General features: G+C 37.3%; 1 protein-coding gene across 1 annotated transcript in view; it reads left to right on the forward strand.

Moving 5' to 3' along the window:
* The first annotated feature begins 4,170 nt into the window (after positions 1-4,170).
* HFM1 (helicase for meiosis 1) overlaps positions 4,171-18,991 on the forward strand; it is a 30,250-nt gene continuing 15,429 nt past the window's right edge. Inside the window, exons 1-18 of the mRNA XM_054286031.1 lie at positions 4,171-4,241; positions 4,540-4,661; positions 6,127-6,424; positions 7,180-7,445; positions 8,926-8,973; positions 10,123-10,193; positions 10,666-10,798; positions 12,053-12,204; positions 12,560-12,637; positions 12,781-12,942; positions 13,373-13,573; positions 13,655-13,743; positions 14,388-14,431; positions 14,522-14,623; positions 15,980-16,125; positions 16,540-16,634; positions 17,408-17,541; positions 18,449-18,496. Coding sequence (XP_054142006.1) covers positions 4,171-4,241; positions 4,540-4,661; positions 6,127-6,424; positions 7,180-7,445; positions 8,926-8,973; positions 10,123-10,193; positions 10,666-10,798; positions 12,053-12,204; positions 12,560-12,637; positions 12,781-12,942; positions 13,373-13,573; positions 13,655-13,743; positions 14,388-14,431; positions 14,522-14,623; positions 15,980-16,125; positions 16,540-16,634; positions 17,408-17,541; positions 18,449-18,496 — 2,260 coding nt within the window. The remainder of the gene's footprint in view (positions 4,242-4,539; positions 4,662-6,126; positions 6,425-7,179; positions 7,446-8,925; positions 8,974-10,122; positions 10,194-10,665; positions 10,799-12,052; positions 12,205-12,559; positions 12,638-12,780; positions 12,943-13,372; positions 13,574-13,654; positions 13,744-14,387; positions 14,432-14,521; positions 14,624-15,979; positions 16,126-16,539; positions 16,635-17,407; positions 17,542-18,448; positions 18,497-18,991) is intronic.

The following is an 18,991-nucleotide window of genomic DNA, read 5'->3' on the forward strand; positions in this document are numbered from 1 at the left end:
GCTAAAAATATTGTAGTTTAGGCACACAAAAATCAGAGCTAGCAGGGAGCAGCATGTGCCAGGGGCCGGCGGCAGCGCCCTGGGAGCCGCGCTCGCCGCAGCGCCGGGCCAGCCCCGGGCGGACACGCGCGGCGGGACTGCGGGGCCCCGCGGGAGCGCGCTCAGCTCCGCCAGCGCCCGGCCTCGAAACGCCCGGGCACGGCAGCCACTGCAGCTGCACAAACCCACTGGGTCACCTGGTCCGGGGTTTGGAGGGGCGGTGCAACATCCGGCCCACATCTGTAAATCCTGCGTTTAAAAACGTTGGCGTAAATCCATCAAAGCCAACTTGATAAAATGGAAGGATTTTCCCTTTTCCTCACCTAAATAGGTAACTCCATTTTTGCCGTATTTCCATTTGTATTTTACTGGAAAAGGTTACAGGTGAAAATATTTTTTTAATTATTGAGTCTTACAATTTCTTTAATAAATGAATGATTGCAACCACCTCACACGCTGATAAAAGTCATGCAGTTCAGGGGTTGCCTGTGATTTCGTGCTGTCTAATATTTCCCAGAGATTTCTACCACGAGGAAGGCAGAGACTTCCTCACGGCTTTTTAGAGACCTCAGGCTTTTTAGGGACCAGTGGTGTTGTCATGTCTCTGAAATTGTGGATAAAGCTCAGCAAAGGAAGCTGAGAGAAGTCACCACCGATTGTGAGCTCGCTTACATCTTCCTACTTTTCTGAACTTAATTTATCGTTGATTTGTTCAGTTTGTAAGTTCTGGAGAAAACTGAATGTTCTAACAGCCCTGTCTTTAGCAAGTATGAGAATTATTCTGTTCTCATATGGATCACTGACCAATGTCTGGTGTTCATGATTTTCTAGTTGTGTTGTTCCAGAACATGCAAGTTTATGACTTAGTATGTGATCTCCATGAGCTGGAAAGACTCAAAACATATGGCAGATCAGATGTTAGGCTTGGGGAAAATCAAAAATTAAACTGTCTCAGAACAGTTGAGAGACTGCTTTGCTATATATTTTATGTGATTTGTGTGTGTGTTGAGGGAGATGTCACCTAGGGAAAGGAATCGAAGAAAAAAATAGCTTTAAAAAATGAACTGTTTGTATTATGGCTTTAAACATTAAAGTCTGGTCAGCTAAAAGCAGATGTTGTGAACTAAGATGGAAACTTGCCTGAGGCCAGAATCAAAGAAGGCATTCACTAATAGTAAGAAGGAAAAATGCTTTCTGGTTTCAGAGTTTATTGTAAGCAAAAAAATGAATGCTTTACTGCATGCTTATGCACAAACATTTTCCCACTTTTATTCAGATCACTGAATAAAATTGATGGTTTCAGAATCTAATTTCACACAATGTGTTCATTATCAATCCTGATTGTGTTCTAAGCTCCTTATAAAATCCTTTGTTATTCTGTGCTGGCCAAGATCCTGTCATGTTGGAAGTAGGAATGAAGCGCTTCTCACCTTTGGCTGTCTGCCCAGTAATTAGATGGGGAAGTGGGTTAAAGCATCTTAAATGTGTGGTATAAAAATTGGAATATTGTAATATGACACAATTCAGATGCAAGTCTTTTAAAAGGAAGAATAAATTAAAAGAAAGACATGAATATATACTAGATAGTAAAAATAAACATAATATTTCTTGCATTGACCTGGGTCTTTATTGACCAGGGCTTGGACAACTTGAGTGAACAGACGTTAAGTAAATATACACAATGTCTAAGAATTTGAAATGGAAAGTTAAAAATTAATATTTTCAAGAAAGAAAAACAAAAAAGTTGATTAAATAAAAATTATTTATGTTAAAATCAATCAATATTTGAGAAAATATTCTCCTTTTCATCTATTTATGTATGAGGAAATACATATTTACAGTAGCTGCCTCTATAGTATTTCTTGAATGTCATGAAGCTTTGAACCAGCTTAAAATTTAGACTTTCTTAGACGGTTGTGCCATTTATTTAAAATTTGCTAGTTCAAAAGCTATGTTCTAATGGCAAGTCCAGAATTTTATATCGCAGTATTTCAGGGAGGAGCGAGGCAAGTGACCTAATTCTGCATGTTGCAAATACTCTGTCATATTGTTTCACTTCATAGAACTTGAAGAATTTTGTTGTACCATTTGAACAGCAAGGAAAAAACCTTTGTATTTTCAAAAATCCACTAAAAGGATCAATATTTTTGCAATCTTTATTTCTTTCTCCAGGAATAATTTTCCTAACTGAGTTGTATGGCTCAGGAATCAGCTGCCTTTTCTAATTTCCATCCGGGTTGAAGTGAGTAAGGACTTCTCAGGAGAGTAATTCACAATAAATCCATGCTTGGACAAGCTCTAAATCCAGCACCAGTGGAGTGTCTGCACATTCCTCTCTGGCAGATTTTATGGGGAATTTAGGCCAATTCTTTCCCATTAGAGGATCTCCGAGTAGGGGTTTGTCAGGTGCTGCTCCCGGGCCTCCCCTCACAGGGCAGGCAGCGGGCGTGAGGCGGCCCCGCGCCCTCCATTTCTCTTCGGCGGAAGCGCCGAGCCCCGGAGCGGCGCTGGGGCCCCTGAGGGAGGGCCGGGCCCCTGAGGGGAGCGTGGGAGCCCCTGAGGGAGCGCCGGGCGCGCACAGTGCGGGGGGGCACGGCCGCCATCGCCGCTTCCCGCCGGCCCCGCCGAGGCGGCTGCAGCGCGCGGCGCCCCGCGGCCGCCATTTTGCGCGGTGGAAGCGGCGGGAGGCGCTGCGTTCTCGTTCCTCGGTGGAGGGAGCGGAGGCCTGGCCGTGAGGGACCTCAGGGCCTCGCAGGCCCGAAGAGCAGCGCAGTGAGGCGGGGATGCGCTCTGCGCCGCCGGGGCACCGGGCACTTGCGGTTTGTTTGGGTCAGCGCCCTTAGAGGTTGTGACCTTCCCTTTGGGCCCCCTGGAGAGTGCACTGTGATTAAATAAGTGTGCTGAGGAAAGGATTTGTTTTAGGGGGAAGGCGAAAAGTAAAGTGGCTTCAAAACTGAGCAAACTCCCTCGTGGCCTGCAGTGTTTGTAGTAAGGTGTTTGTTAAAGCAGATACATGAGGGAGTTCTTTGCTCCCAGGATTTGGCAAACACCTCTCAGTAAATGTGATTCAGTGGTCTGTGCTGTTCCTGCGAACACCTACTCTCTCATTCTGCCATCTGGAATATGCATTTTCCCTGTGGAATCCAACAGCACTGAGCGTGTGGAAAAGACGCTTTGTTTCGTGGCTATCTGGGAAGCGTTTTGGGCTCCTCCCCACCACTCCCACACCCGCCTTTTTTTCTTTCTTCTTTTAATTGTCAATTAAAATATTTTTTGGGGTAGCAGTATAACTTTATTTTTTTAAATAACAGTATAATTTTGTTTTGCAAAAGCTAGACAGACTGTGATCAAAACAATTGGAGAAAAAGAATATTGGCTGCAGTTGTATAAAATAATTGGAGAATATGCTGGGCTGGAGGGGACTCAAAGATCATCGAGTCCAACTCCTGGCCCTGCACAAGACACCTCAAGGGTCGCACCCTGTGCCTGAGAGCATTGTCCAAAGGCTTCTTGAACTCTGCCAGGCTGCTGCTGTGACCCCTGCCCTGGGGAGCCTGTCCCAGTGCCCAAACACCCTCTGGGGGAAGAACCCTTCTCTAAGGTCCATCCTAAACCACCCCTGACACAATTTCAGGCTGCTCTCTTGGGTCGTGTCACTGGTCACTGTAGAGAAGAGATCAGTGCCTGCCCATCTCTTCCCCTCATGAGGAAGTTGAAGAATGTGGTGTGTCCCCTCAGTCTCCTCTTCTCTAGCCTTCTCTAGGCTGAATTTTAGCATTGTTACTAGAATTTAAATACTTTAACATAATCTTTATCTGAATCTTCATTCCTACCCACTTTTTCTTCCCAGATATGTCATGATAGTAAAACGTTGCTGCAAGTGCTGCACTATGGGGCCTTTTCAGCATAAGCAATAGGAACCACATTTTATCAGGAGAGAGATTCTCTGTTTGAAGAAGTATTAAGAATGCAGTCAAGAGCTCTAAAAGAAAACAATATAGAAATTAAATATTGGCACTTACAACCAATAAACTTTGTATTGCTTTAGACAGGTTCAAGTCTAGTAATTTCAGTTTTACATTTTCTTGTGCTGTCCTTTGCAGACTAAGAGACTTCACATTTGCTCTAAAAATGTTCAACTCTGCAGACATGGTCTTTTCACTGGATAATTTATTTTATGAAAAACCAGATATGAGACAAAGGTAAATCTTTATTATTATATATATATTGGTTTTCAGATGGAATAATTTTGCAACAGTAGGGTTTTTTATGACTCACTTTTTTGTCCACTGATAGAAATGTGGGGCTAGACATCTCTGGTTCCATAACCCATACTTTGAAATGTTTCTCCAAGCACATTCAATGATGCAAGTGTATCTTAGGGCTATGAGAAATAAGGGTTAGCAGAAGTTAGGTTATTTATGACTAGTGATTTTGTGCTAATTGTTATGGAGGGTGCTTAAAAAATGCTTTTACCTCACATTTCTGTGTCAAAAATAGGTGTCTGGAAAATCAAGATCGTAATAGTTGGTTTATTGCACCTGCTCCAGCTATTGCTGAAATTCCAGCTGCAGAGGAGTTACAGAGGGAACTGGAAAAAAGCTCAGCTCACACTCACATGGGTAAGGTATTAGACAATAGAATCACAGAATCATTGCAACCGTTGGAAAAGATGTTTGGGATGATCGAGTGCACCCATAAACCCAGCACTGCAAGGTCCAACTAGTGTCAGACAATGTCAAGTATTACTTGACATTGATATTACATTACTCAAAAAACAATTAGTGTGACAGATCATTCCTCTTTTACTGTGAAATATGAAATATTCTAGGTATGCAAGTAGAGAACAGAATGTATTTGAGTTGAGAATGGTGGTGTTAGATGTGCCAGGAGCAATAGCAGTCCTCTTTAGGCATAAACATGCCACAAGTTTGCTGTGCAGAAGTGTGCAAGGTAAGAAGTATAATCAAAATTTCAGTTCCTGCACATTGTTTCACGAAGCACTGTAACACAGTGGGAAGTGGCTGTAAGAGCATAATGTTGCCACATGGATCTGATGGCCCGTCTGCCACCCAAGGAACAGAGAGTTTATATGAAACTCACTTTTTTCTTCCCTTTCTTGGGGCTTTAATCAAATAGATCAGGTGGCCAAATTTGAATCTGGTCATTATGCCACACAGCTAAGAGGCATATTCCTAGACATTCAGGATTACATTAAAGAAATTTATTTTAAAGAATGCCATTTCTTTATCTACGTCAGCTAGATCTGTGCATTTATTAGCTGTTGTGCTGATTTATAATATGCTCTATTTAGGAATTTTAGTAAAATAGGAGAGGTTTTTTCTGCTTTATGCAAAAATAATTCCATTAAGAGCTACTTATTCAAACAAGCTTTTTGATTTTTGTAGAATTAGAACTGCTGGGGTTATGCTACAAACAGGGCATTGCAGTTTTGAGTTTCTAGATGGATTACATTGAAATTAAGACAGCAAAATAGAGCTGTTGTTATCTTGTTGCATTTCGTTGCTTGTTTCTGTTTGTCCCTTTCCCTTCCTGTTGCCAGCAGCAAGGCTTGTTGATCTGGTCAGCCAGATCAGGACACTGATTCTACTGAGAATTAACCCTGCAAAGTGTGCTAATTAACCAAGAAGGTTATGAAACCAGCCTGTCACCAACATCAGCACCAGCTCTGACTGCTGAGATTGCAGTGGTTATCTCACCTGTTTGTAGCAGGAACTTCAAGCTTGGTCATTGTGTCATTTTTTAAAGGACCATCTTTATTCTGGGACAGGGTGGAGAGTTCTGTCATACAAACTATTTTGTAGTTCTGAAGAATAGTTTTTTTCCTTTATTTTGCATAGGAAGGAAAGAAAGGGACCTTATTTTTATAACTTTTTATTGACAATGCATGCATTGCATTCATTAGCATAAGTCATAAAATACACACTAAAATTCTTGCAGTAAGATAGAAACATCAGTTTGTATAATAGATGTGAATTTGGCCGGTTCTGTGAGAAAGGTACTTGATTAGATAACTGTGAATAAGAATATGAATATTAATGAAATAATAATTTATCATTTTTGTAGGGGGGAGCAAGCATGAGAAGTTTATACAGCAATGTAAGAGTAACACAGAGAAAGTGGAAGATAAATCATCAGCACCTATTCATTTTGGCATAGCCCCTGAAAAGGAAGTCCTACAATTAAGTCTAGGAGAAAGAGATAAAATTAGTTTTCAGCATGAAAATCTGAAAGTGGTTTCATCTTTTCTTTCCTTTGATGAAAATAAATCTAAAAGAGTAATAGATTTTTCTCAGCAACCACAAAATAAAGCATTAAGTGAAAACAGTGATGATGAGAGTGTCCATTCAACGTTAAGAAAAAGGTATGTGTCTAGTCAACTCATACAATTTATCACTGCCAGAATCATATGATTATTTTAGATAAACGTCTTGAACACAAGTTTGGGATCCATCAATTGAAGCTACTTTAGCAGGCTGCAGATGCTAATTCTTCAGTGTAAGAGAAAAAAAAAGTTTCTTTTTGGCAATATTTTAGTAATTTAATTAAATGTGTCCTGAGCTCAGCCTCATTCATGAGAAAAGTAAGCATTGGTTTGTTGCTTAAATTTTAAATAAGTCTTTAGATAACAAAGCTTTTGGAAAATACTGCTCTGAATTCTTTATCTGCCTGGTGACGAGGAAGGCTGAGATCATTTGCTTTGCTGAGCAGAGGTCAGCTAGTCAGGAATACCTTGGGCAGTTCTCAGTGTGATTTCAGTGTTCCTGGGAGGAGAGATTTTATCAATAAACTGCTCTTCTGTGTCCAGCTCCTCCCATTCCTCAGAACCTGGATGTCTCTATTGGTTTTAATGATGCAAAAACTCAGAATTAATCTGCTATTAGGAGTCAGAGCCCATCTGCACAAGCAATTTGTTCTTTCATGTTCTTTCTGCAATGAAAGTGAAGTTAAAATGTATCTTGAAAGGAGTCTTTAGGTCAGATTACATAAAGTTAGATAAAATTTTACTATTTATCTTACTAGTTCTGCTGCTAATACAATTGTATATCTAGTATTTTTCAAATATTAGATAAATTGTAACATTACAATGAGCTAATTAAAATTTTGGGTCTTTTACAGCTTATTTAAAAAGTCTGGCAATGTGCATAAAAATACAGAATTTAAAACTGGTTCTGTTGATGTGAAAGAAATTGGTACTTACCTAAATACAAGTGAAAACATGAAAGAAGTGACAAAAGAAGGTTTTTTGAGGAATAATCATCATGCTCCAATAACTAAAGACTCAGATTTTACTTTGCATAGGGTAAATAATGAGGAGATTGTGTCTGAAAATGGAATTAAAATTCAATCATTTTCTAATGCTTCAGAGATTCTGGATGTGACAGGTAATTATTTTTACTCTATTTCAAGAAAAATAGTCCATTGTCTGTCTTTGGTATATAATAAAGGGTATCCAAGATCTGAGGAAGAGTGAAGAACATTTTCCCACCAGCTCAAAGTGAGATAATTGAGTAAAATTGATAGAATGTATTGCAGTCCTGTGGAACTTGATTGCATTGTTGTTTAATATGAACTGGCTAAACAATTTATGAAGAAGATTCACATTTTCAGAAGTGCTAAGTCATGTAAACCTGTTTGAAAATGTCATTTCACATCCCCTCAGCAATTTGAAAAAAACCAGCCTTGTCACTTTGTGTGGTAAAGAGTTGCATCTTCATTTGAAAATAGAAATTGAAAATTAAATGTTTATTTGTGGTGTGGCTCATATCTGTATCTTTGTAGAAATGTATTTTAAGTAGGAGATATCTAGAAAATGGAGGGACATGGTGAGATTTTGATGAAAAAATATGTGGTTTAGAAATTATTTTTGTCTTTTAATAGTTTTTAAGTAAGTGCAGTTTATTTCTAGATTTTAAACTTTTTAGGACATGAGACGCCTGTGGAAAGTACCTTATATGCCTGACTACTACAGAAATATGGATAGAAAATGAGTTCTAGCAGAAAAATGTAGGGCAGAGCAGTGGCTTAGGATGGGATTTGGAAGGTCAGGAATGGAAAGTGAGATTCCTGTCTCATTGCCATATGAGCGGGGGTGATTGGATTTGTGGGTGAGGGGACAGCAGTGGGTACCGTTCACTTTGCCTTCAGCAAGGGTTTCATCCCACAGAGAGGTTGGAAAGCACTCCCACAGCATTCTAGTACCCACATGGGGCACTGGGAGTGCATCAGCCACTGCCTGGTGTCAGAGTGGCTGGCCAGGCTCAGGGGGGTGGTGAATGGGTCACACTGCCCCAGTGCCAAGGGCAGTACTGCAGGGGTGTGCTCTGCAGCAGGGGCTGACAGCAATCTCATCAAATTCAGCAGGAACAAATCCACAGTCCTGCCCCAGGGAAAGAGAAGAACCCCCGGGTTCCTCTGGGAAGGTGTGACTGAGGGCAGCTCGTGGAAAAGTGCCCAGGGCCTGGCGAGCAGCTTGCTGAACTTGAGTGGGCAGTGTGTCCCTGCAGTAACAAAGGCACCAGCATCTTGGGCTTTAACTTAGCTAGGAGGTTTAGAGAAGTGATTATCCCTTTCTTGGCACTTCTGACACCACAACTGGATACTGCATCAAGTTTTGAGTCTCTGGTACATGCAAGATACCCTTAAACTGGAGTGAGTTCATGAAAGGGCCACCACTATGGCCTTTTTAAATGACGAGCTAGTGACCTCCCTGTCCTATCCCATCTTCTCCTTTCTATCACCTGGATCTTCTTGCAGCCTTGAAGTTCCTTACAGAACACAGCTTGGGGTCAGGAAAATACTTTTCATGGTTATTGGCTGAAAATGAGTCTTATTTTATAAATGTACTGTTTTTTACTTCTTTAGGAACTACAGGAAGAAAACTGGAAATTTTGAGGGCTGTTACAGAAATACGTATCCTTGTATTTGCTGGGTCTGGTTTTCCTGATTTTATTACAGTGCTTTTACATTTGCAAAATTATTGTGTTTGATTTGTAGGCATAGAAACTAATGCATTACATTGTAACAGTTTCAATTCATAGCATAATGCTGGGAATCAAATGTTGAATAGATGTTTCTTTTGATTTCCAAAGCAAGACTGAATTAAGACAACTTGCAGATCATTCATTCCTAAGAAAGCTTGTTCTTATTTCAAGCATTCAAATTTCATCCTCAAAACTTTCTTTTTAAAATATAAAATGTAAAATTTTAATTTGCATAATATATATTTCAGACATTTTCTATGCAAGCACACATATACACATATATCTCCATACACTTTAAGTAAAGGAAAAATTAATTATTATGTAGACTTTTTAGGAAAACTGTATCTTACTTTCTGTCCCATTTTCTTTGAAGAAAAATAATTTAACATATTCCTTGTTGGTCTCGTCCCTATGTTGTAGTGTGCCTACACTGTATTTCCATTCTTTAAGCAGATTTTACCACAATTTTCTTTCTACCTTGAACATGAAATATAATCAAGTATTCATCTATATCTATCAAACTTCTGGGTTTTTAGCACACTCTTTTCAATATTTTGTTTTTAGGAACCTGTCAAATGGTAGGTTAAATATCAGGAAGAGGAAATGTCTAAATTTAGGCACCTTAAATTCATATAAATAGTTTAGAAAGTCACAGTTGTCAAAATTAGTAAGGATTCCATTGTTTTGAATTTACCAATTAAGGATCATTAATGCTTTGTAGTTTGAAAATAAATCACTTATTTAGAGCAGGGATTTTAAATAAGTATTTTTTTTAAATCCCTATTTTCTTTATTATATGTTACTTGCTTTTCTTTCCCCATTTTTAACTGCTTTGGTTCAAATAAGTTGAGGTTTTTTCAGTGATACGGAAAACTGTTTCTTACTTTGTATATGGCACACCAAGAATCTAAAACTACTGAATCATTTAATAGGTTACTTTTGGATAACTTTTTACAAGCCTGTGTAATATCGTGGTATGTTTTAAGTTTGCATTTAGATTGCAAGGACAAGATGCATTTACATTCCTAGAATTTTATAATTTATGCTCTAGTGTTTTAAATTTCTTAATGCTCTCAAGCAACCCAATTTAGAAGTGTTTTTAAGGAGTTCCCATATTTTAACTATGCACAGTCAAAAGCTTTGGATGATGTAAGTATGGAACATAAACTGCAGCTGCAAGTAGTGCTTTGTAGATAAATTTAAGTGGGACTTTGATATTCAGAACATAAAAGAGATTAGAAAACTATACTATATCTAGAACCTCTTCCTGGAATAGTTTATCAGAGTTGTGCTTAGCTGGGAGAAGAGACCAGAAGAACTTTAAAAAGTGTTTTTCTCAGTTTAAAATAATTCTCATCTTAACATAAAAGTACTTTTATGCGTACAGATTGGTTATATATTTGCAAGGAGGAGGAAGGGTTGTAAATGAGTGACATGGGTGAGTGACAGTGCAGAGGAGGAAAGAGGGAGGAATCAGTCTTGTCAGAGGAAAATGAGGGAGCTTGACTTGGACACACTTGGCTTCTAAGGTGATGAAGGATAAAATATGTGAAAAGGAAGCACAGTCATGAAATCTTTCATTTGTCATTATTGAAAACTTAAAAGGACAATTCTTTCCTAGCTTTTATATACAGATAGGAACTTTGTGATTTGTGCTCCAACTGGCTCTGGAAAGACTGTAATGTTCGAACTAGCTATTACCAGATTACTCATGGAAGCCCCACTGCCTTGGTTAAACATTAAAGTTGTTTACAGTAAGTATTATGCAGCTTTAAATATTTTGGTGACACAACAGAAAATGTCATTCTGGGAATGCAGAGATCTGGAGTGAGTCCAGGAATAACATTGAGATTAAATACATTAAGATATTGCAACCTGCTTCATTCTTTAAAAAGTTGATTTAGTGTTTATTTGTGGTACCATTGTAATTATTATTAGTATTTAACAGCACTGTGTAATTGTAGTGTTCAGCATTGCTTATACAAATAAAAATTAGGAAGTCCTGTATAAGTTTGTCCTCCAAGAAGGCGAGATGTACACGAAAAGGTAAGGAGGAGGCAAAGGAAATTAAAACAAATTCTTAATGCATGGTTTCTGGCTGACACTATCTTTTGTATGGCTGGCAGTTGCTCTGAGATGAGGTTTAAATTTTTCAGTATTCACTTACCTGGCAAAGTTTCCTGCTATTTTCTGGATTCTACCTCAGAGGCACCAGAACCGTGATCTTCGTGAATTTAACTGATCTGTGAGGAAATATGAAAATACTTGGAGATACTCACACCAGTTACATGTATTATTAATATCAGTCCTTATTGAGAATGATGTCTAATTTCTGGGAAAAAAAGAGTCTGCAAAAGTACAGTGTGTATTCTCAGGAAAAAAAAAAATATAAGTAGATTGTTTTAGGACTCTGTTCATGAGAACTGCTACCTGCTGTGTTAGCTGCTTCGTATGACCCTACACCTAACTGTCCATTTGATTTTGATAGAAAACCAGAAGAAATAAAGCTCTGTCTCTTGCTCTTGGATGGTTTCTCACTTATACTTTGTTCTCTGAATACAAAGTATTCAAATCATTCTTAACTGGGAAAAGGTTGTATTTGTATGATGTTCCATTAGAAAGGATTAATTTCCTGTGGTTTCTTCCATCTGTGAGAAAAATTTTGATAGCTGAATGATTGTTTCCATGTGGTACTGCAAAAAAAAAAACAAACCCAACAGGATAAAGGATTAAGAGAGAGCATAAATAATCTTAATTAAAGGGTTTTGTTTCTGCCTGCTAATGGGAAGAACCAGGGCCCAAAGCTCAACATTGGTTGTGCACATGGAGCAGGATAATAAGAACAGGAACACCAGTTACAGATTTTATGATTCTGGAAGCAAAGCAGAAAATTAGGGAAATTAAATTCAAGAAGGCATCTCACTAAAGAAACTTAATGCATACATTTCTAATACAGTTGAAGATTTCGTTTTCCTGATTTAATTCTCATTATTTGGTGTTGTTTTTAGTGGCTCCAATAAAAGCTCTATGCAGTCAGCGTTTTGATGACTGGAAAGAAAAATTTGGACCTATAGGACTCACCTGCAAGGAGTTGACAGGAGATACACTGATGGATGATTTATTTGAAATACATCATGCTGACATTATCATCACTACTCCTGTAGGTTTCATTCCCAGTTCTTACAGGAACTTAGAATAAACAGACATTAGTGGTCTTCTAATTGGATGCTGCAAGGACTGCTCTTTTTTTTTTTTGGCAATAGACGGTGATTTTATGATCCTTTCGTTTGTCTGCACACTGCTGTACACACTCTCAGTTCATATAAACAAAAGTTAGTAATATAATAATGTGCCAGATGAAACATAGATGGCATTAGCTTGAATTAATCTGTTTCTGTTTAAAGATTTAATCAGTTTAGGCATATCTTCATGTACTATAGTTGTGGCTTGTGTTGGCATTTAAAACATCTTTCAGCTTCTGTTGTTGTTTTGATGTGTTGTTTTTTTCCTCCAAGGAAAAGTGGGATAGCATGACTAGAAGGTGGAGAGACAACTCTATAGTCCAGCTTGTGCGACTGTTTCTCATCGATGAGGTAAGAAAATGAATGAGGATTTATGCACTACTTTTTATCTTTTGTGAAGATAAAAAGGAATCTTAGAAAATATTAAATGTATTTAGCACATGTCTAGATTGTAACTGGAAAATATTTAGCACATCTTTTAAAATTCCTGATAGGTACACGTTATAAAGGATGAAAGCCGCGGCGCAACTTTGGAAGTTGTAGTCAGTCGGATGAAAACTATTCAGTCTTCTCTTTGGCGTCACTTAGAGAAACATGACACTGTTCCTCCCTTGAGATTTGTAGCTGTTTCTGCAACAATCCCAAATACTCAAGATGTAAGAGTTACCTTTTAATGTATTTTGATCAATGGAGTTGTGTTTTATAAAATTTGTCGGGAATTACAATTTTAGATTGATAGCAAAATAGTAATTTCTAAGCTGTCATCTGAAGACAGCTATGAGGCTGCTGCTAATGTAAGATTGCCTTCAACCATGTGGAAATTTCAGCCATGTATGGACATGCTTCAGTTTTAGATTTCTACTTGTGATTTTTGCCTCTTACGTGCAAATCACAACAGACTAGAGATTTCAGTCCAAATTATATTGGTCCTGCAAAAAGCAGACCCTCACCTGTGATTTTAAAAGATAAAAAAATGTGTTAGTAGTTTAGACATGAAAAAGCTAAGTTAATTTTTCTGTGATGCTATTAGAGCTGGAGCACAATTAAAAGAAGACATTTATGTTTTCTGTTCTACTTTTTTTAAAGATTGCAGAATGGCTTTCAGATAGTAAGATGCCTGCTGTGTGCCTGAAAATAGATGAGGATCAGCGACCAGTGAAGCTACGCAAAATTGTGCTTGGTTTTCCTTGCAGTGACAATCAGACAGAATTCAAATTTGACTTAACTCTGAACTACAAGATTGCTAGCATTATACAAACATACTCGGAGCAAAAACCAGCACTTGTGGTACAGCAGCTTTTTTTAATCATGTTTGAAATTATTTCTTTCTTGAAAGTTTTGATTCAAAAAAATATCTTTTATTTATAGTTTTGTGCCACAAGAAAAGGAGTACAGCAGGCTGCTTCTGTTCTTGCAAAAGATGCTAAATTTCTACTGAGTATAGAACAGAAACAAAGGTATTTTTCTATTTAAATTGGAAATAAGTGTTTGTACATTTTAGTAAACCTGTGGTATCTGTGAAGAAAGCTGTTGAGCTAATACAGTTTCTAGAAGAGGAGTGTGCAACAAAATCATCACAGTTGACATCCTTTTTGAAAATTGGTGCTCTTTTTGGGAAGTTTTATTTGCTTCTCAGAATTTTAGGATACCTTTCACAAATGTTGTTTCTCAAAGCTGCTTTCTGAATGTAAAAATGCTAATTCTTATGGCCCTCGAGTCCTTGTAATGCAAATATTAAGCATATGAATAGTTGAATTGGGTGTGACTTTAGTAATTTTTTAAGTTGTCTTTATTTTTTCAGATACTGTTAATAAATACAGCCATATTAATTATTATTTACTTCAGAGTTGCCTAGTCATGGCAGCTGCAGAAGCTACTCCTGGCTTTGGGACTAAAATATGATCTAATTTGCTTTATGTGAACAACACATAAAGATTGTTGATTGTCACTTGGAAAGATGGCCAGGCTCGAAAAGCTGCAACAGCTGCCCCAGAGAGTCAATCTGTTCTCTCTGAGGATGGGAAGGGTGGTTGAAAATAACCAAAGAAGGTATATTTTTTAATTTGTTTTTTTGTTGTTGTTGTTTGTATATGTTGCATAGATTACAGGGGTTTGCAAATTCATTGAAGGACTCCAAACTGAGAGGTAAATATAACTTACAACTTCTCTGTTTTGTGATTGAATATTTGCTTGAGAAAACCTAGTCAAATGATGCATATATAATTTCATTATCAGAGCTTTTGACCTATGGTGTGGCTTATCATCATGCGGGTATGGAGATATCAGACAGAAAAATAATTGAAGGAGCTTTTACTGTAGGAGACTTGCCAGTACTTTGTAAGTAAAATTAACTTAGCCAAAATTTTGTTTTTGTATCCTGGAAAGATTGCAGTTTGGAAGTAATATTTTATGGTTCTGTAGTTTGCTTAGCCTTTGGAAGTTGTGAAATCCAGGTGAAGGTGTTTTTGTGTTTCCCATGTACTTTTACCTTGTGAGCCTACATATGCACTGTTACTAAAGACCATTGAACTTCTTTTCACCACACGTGGGGGTCATCCCCATCCTATGTCCATGTAGGTCTGGCCATGTCTGTTTCCTTTTCCTACCATTGAGCCCTCCCATTGAGATGGAGGGTTCTGTGCTAGTGAATCTTTCCTCTGAGTTTCCAAGAGGTTTTCTTTGCACCTGTGGCTTCCCTGAAGGTAATCATCTACATTTATGCATCTTAGGTGGGCAGGATGCTATTTTCAAACTCCCATGCAAGGTGTTGTGACTGATGGGGAGGTCCCTAAGAAGTATTCCATCTGTTGTTATGTGAAATGAGAAGAGATCTTAGGTATGATTGTCTCATCTCATCTGGGCTTTCTTTTCCTGTAAAAAAACCATCCAGATCCTGTGGGGAATTGTCTGTGTGGCTCATATACAACACTAAATGATTTGTGGATTTTTTTTCTTTCCGGTTACAATGATCATAAGAAAAAATAATGTAATTACTAATTTTAATTTTCATTTCATTTCCAAAAGAATTGGAAATTTCAATAATCCTTTATTTTCCTAGCAGAATAGTAATATCAGCTGGCCCATATGACTGGCTTTCTATGTTGAATTCTTGCCACTCCGTATATTCTCTGGAGAAAGTGAATTAGGAAACACGAGTGTAAGATTACTTGCCGTATACTTGACTGATGTTTTCTGTGTGAGAGTGTGTATTGGTAAAATGCTGTGATAGTATTGGTGATGGTTCTGGTTTGGTGCCATGGGTATAAACAATGCTAATGACTGATGATTTAAAAAATATATCTTAATATTGACCACTACTAGGCAAGATGAAGCCATGGCTCTATTCAAATACATACCCTTGAAGAAATCAGAGTTAAGTTTCTGCATTGTGTGTCTGTTATATTGAACATGGATCATATTCTGGATTATCTCCAAGTATAAAGGAATGTTTAAGTAAAAGTATCTGGGATGTAATTTGTTAAAGAACATGAGAACGAATGAATGCTGATGATCAGATACACAGAAACTGTTATGTAAGTACTTGTCTGTAATCTACATCATTTCTTTGTGGTGCCCACTGATTCCACTAGAAACTAAGAACTCTTGGGCATCGAGAGTTAAGTTACCTATTTGCTGCTTGATTGGAGTCTGCCAGAAATTTTGATGGTGTTCATATACTTTGATCTGATGTAGTTACTACTAGCACCTTAGCTATGGGAGTCAATCTGCCTGCACACCTGGTGGTTATAAAATCCACAATGCATTATGTTGGAGGAGTGTTTCAAGAGTACAGTGAAACTGATATTCTGCAAATGATTGGGAGAGCTGGAAGGCCTCAGGTAAGTGAATGTTTTATTGTATTGATGCTGTCTATAGGCATATTAATAGAAGCTATTCTCACAGAAGAAAGTACAATGCCAGGAATTTTACTGCAGCATTTGGTTTTTAAAGGGTTATTAATACTTAAATTACTCCTAGGTAACTTTTCTGTTGAGAAAGAAATCTGTTTACTTTTGTATTGTCCATCAAAAATCACTGCTTCACCTTGCAGTAGAAAAAGATCTGAAGATTACATTTGGGTTACATAGTGAATGAGGATTAGAGAAAAAGTAGAAAACTGGCATACAGTAACATTTCAGACAGGGTTTTGAGAAAAGAGTTTTAGTGGATTCAGCAGGTATATGATGCATATTCAACTGTGGTTTTTTTCTAAGAACTAAAGAGCAGCTTTTATGTGGGGTTTTATTTTCCAGTTTGACACTACCGCCACTGCAGTTATCATGACTCGTTGCAGTACCAGGGAGAGATATGTGCAGATGTTAAATGGTGCTGATATAATAGAGAGCAGGTAACTAAGTATGTTTTAATGAAACTCTGTAGATAGTAGCTAAACTTCAGAGTTTCTACAGAATGTGTTTTTCTTCACATTCTTTCAGTTTTGGGCTCTGCTTTTGTCCATTTAGAAGAAGTTAAGAAAGAATTAAGGAAAATAAAGCCAAGCTGTTCAGTAGTTAGTGGTCTCTTGTTTTATCAGCCAAAAGAATCTTTAGGACATCTTAAGCTCAAAAGAAAAATTAGATTCCTGCTGGAAAACTGAGGAAGCTGAAAGAGTATTTATTACAAAGACAAAGAACAGGAATTTAATGCAGCCCAATCTGAATTTCTAGATTATAGAGTCTGGGAAGTACTAGACCTATATTTGCTGTTAACAGATTCTCATGAGAAATATGTGGGAAAGTTAGGATGTTAAAAGGTAAAATAAGAAATTTTACTCATTTAATTTTGTTAACATTTAATTTTTCAAATATATTTAGAATATCAACAGCACAGAATGTCTGTGCTGTAATTTTTATATGTATGTAACTTTGTTTTCTAGTAAATGTGGAACTTCACAGTTGACAGTTTATTTTTGCTTGCTAGGCATTAGGCCATAATAAACAAATTACATTGTTGATTACTTACATAATCTTTACTGTGTTCCATCAATTTCATTGATTACAGTGAACAGTTGTGGTTTGGGAGGAGGGGTTTGTTTGATTTTGTTTATTCCCAAAAATTAGTTGTAGCACTTTTTGTATTGCTCATTGGAAAATGTCCTTAACTGTTGCTTTTTTGCACTAGCTTGCACAGGCACCTTGTTGAACACTTAAATGCAGAAATAGTGCTACGTACTGTCACGGATGTCAGCGTAGCCTTGGAATGGATACGATCAACATTCTTGTACATTAGAGCCTTAAAAAATCCAACTCACTATGGTTTGTTTGGTTTTATTTCTTTAATTCATCTAAGTCTGGCATTAGGATGTGTTATGTCCATATTACTTGTTTCTATAATTTTCTTAGGGACTGTTATTTCATAATATGATGAAAACAAGATGTGCAATGTGGCCTGTAACATTTTGTTCTTTAGCATAAGCAGTGGGAGTTTCAGCATGGTATAACATTTTAAAACTGTGAAGAAGCCATTTACAACTTCATAATCCGTTTCTTTTTATCTTAATATGCTGGACCATGTATTAATACAATATCAAGCCATAATGTATTTTGCACTGCTGAATATGTAATCTGCTAAGAAAAAGACTAGTCTAGTATTTGATCATTTTTTCTAGAATAAAATTCTAGTTATCTTAATTCCAGTGTCTTCAGTTTGTCTTGTCCAGAACATTATCCCAGTCCCCAGCCCTGACCATATCTTTGTTCTTGCCCACTTGCTCTACCCCTGATTTTGAAGTCATTGGGTAATTGCTGTAGACAATTTTTATAATGATTTATAGCTGGAACATAGCACATCCAGTACTTGAATGGGTGTTACAATTTAGGTGGCTTCCTATATTCCAAAATAAGAAAACTGTACCTGGAAGTTTCTACTGACATTTCTGAAACTTTTAGGACTCTTGATATTTTACATGGGGGAATGTTTGCAGCTTTTACCTTTGCACAGCTGTTCTACAAGTCTCTTACTGAAACTTAGAGAGTTACACCTTGTAAGACTTCTGACTTGTCTGCAGTATAATAAATATTCCCACATATTACACTTTGGGGTATTTATCTGCTTCCTAAAATTCAGCAAATCAGTTTTAATGGGTGATGACATTGAGGAGGAAGTGTATGATAGTACTAGGTTATGATATGTTAGGTTAAAACTTTTGTCTTTGCCATTAAGGTTTTTCATCTGGATTAGATAAAGTTGGAATTGAAGCAAAATTACAAGGTAAGTGGCTTCTTAGCTTTTTTCAGTAAAATGTTACAATTTAGGGCAGGTTCACCCATGTTTATTATCTATGTCCATTTATTTCAATGGAGCTATTTGCAGGACAAATGTAGTTTACTGTATGTTATTAATTCTATTTTGTTATTAATGTTTTTGAAATACTATCAGTACCTTTTAACTGGTAGAAGAAATTTTCTTGGGGAGAGGAAAATCATTAAATGCCTTTACCTACCTCATCTCCATATACATACTCAGAAATATGAAGCAGAACACTTTAATTTTGATTATCATTCTTCCTAATTTTCCTTTCAATGATCTCAATTGCTTTCATTAATTTCTGTTACTATACTTTCAAAAAAGTTCTTTTCAGAAAATGTCATCTTCCGTTCATAAATTTAGCCTTGAAAACAAAGGATATAAAATGTAAACCTCTTTGCCCTGTCCAGAAACAATTTAAAATTGCATAAATTTAAGAGGCTTTTTTTTGCTAACACT

The sequence above is a fragment of the Melozone crissalis genome, unplaced genomic scaffold, assembly GCF_028551555.1.
Source record: "Melozone crissalis strain CALT ecotype California unplaced genomic scaffold, PUWL_Pcris_2 ptg000045l_1, whole genome shotgun sequence".
Lineage (NCBI taxonomy): Eukaryota > Metazoa > Chordata > Aves > Passeriformes > Passerellidae > Melozone > Melozone crissalis.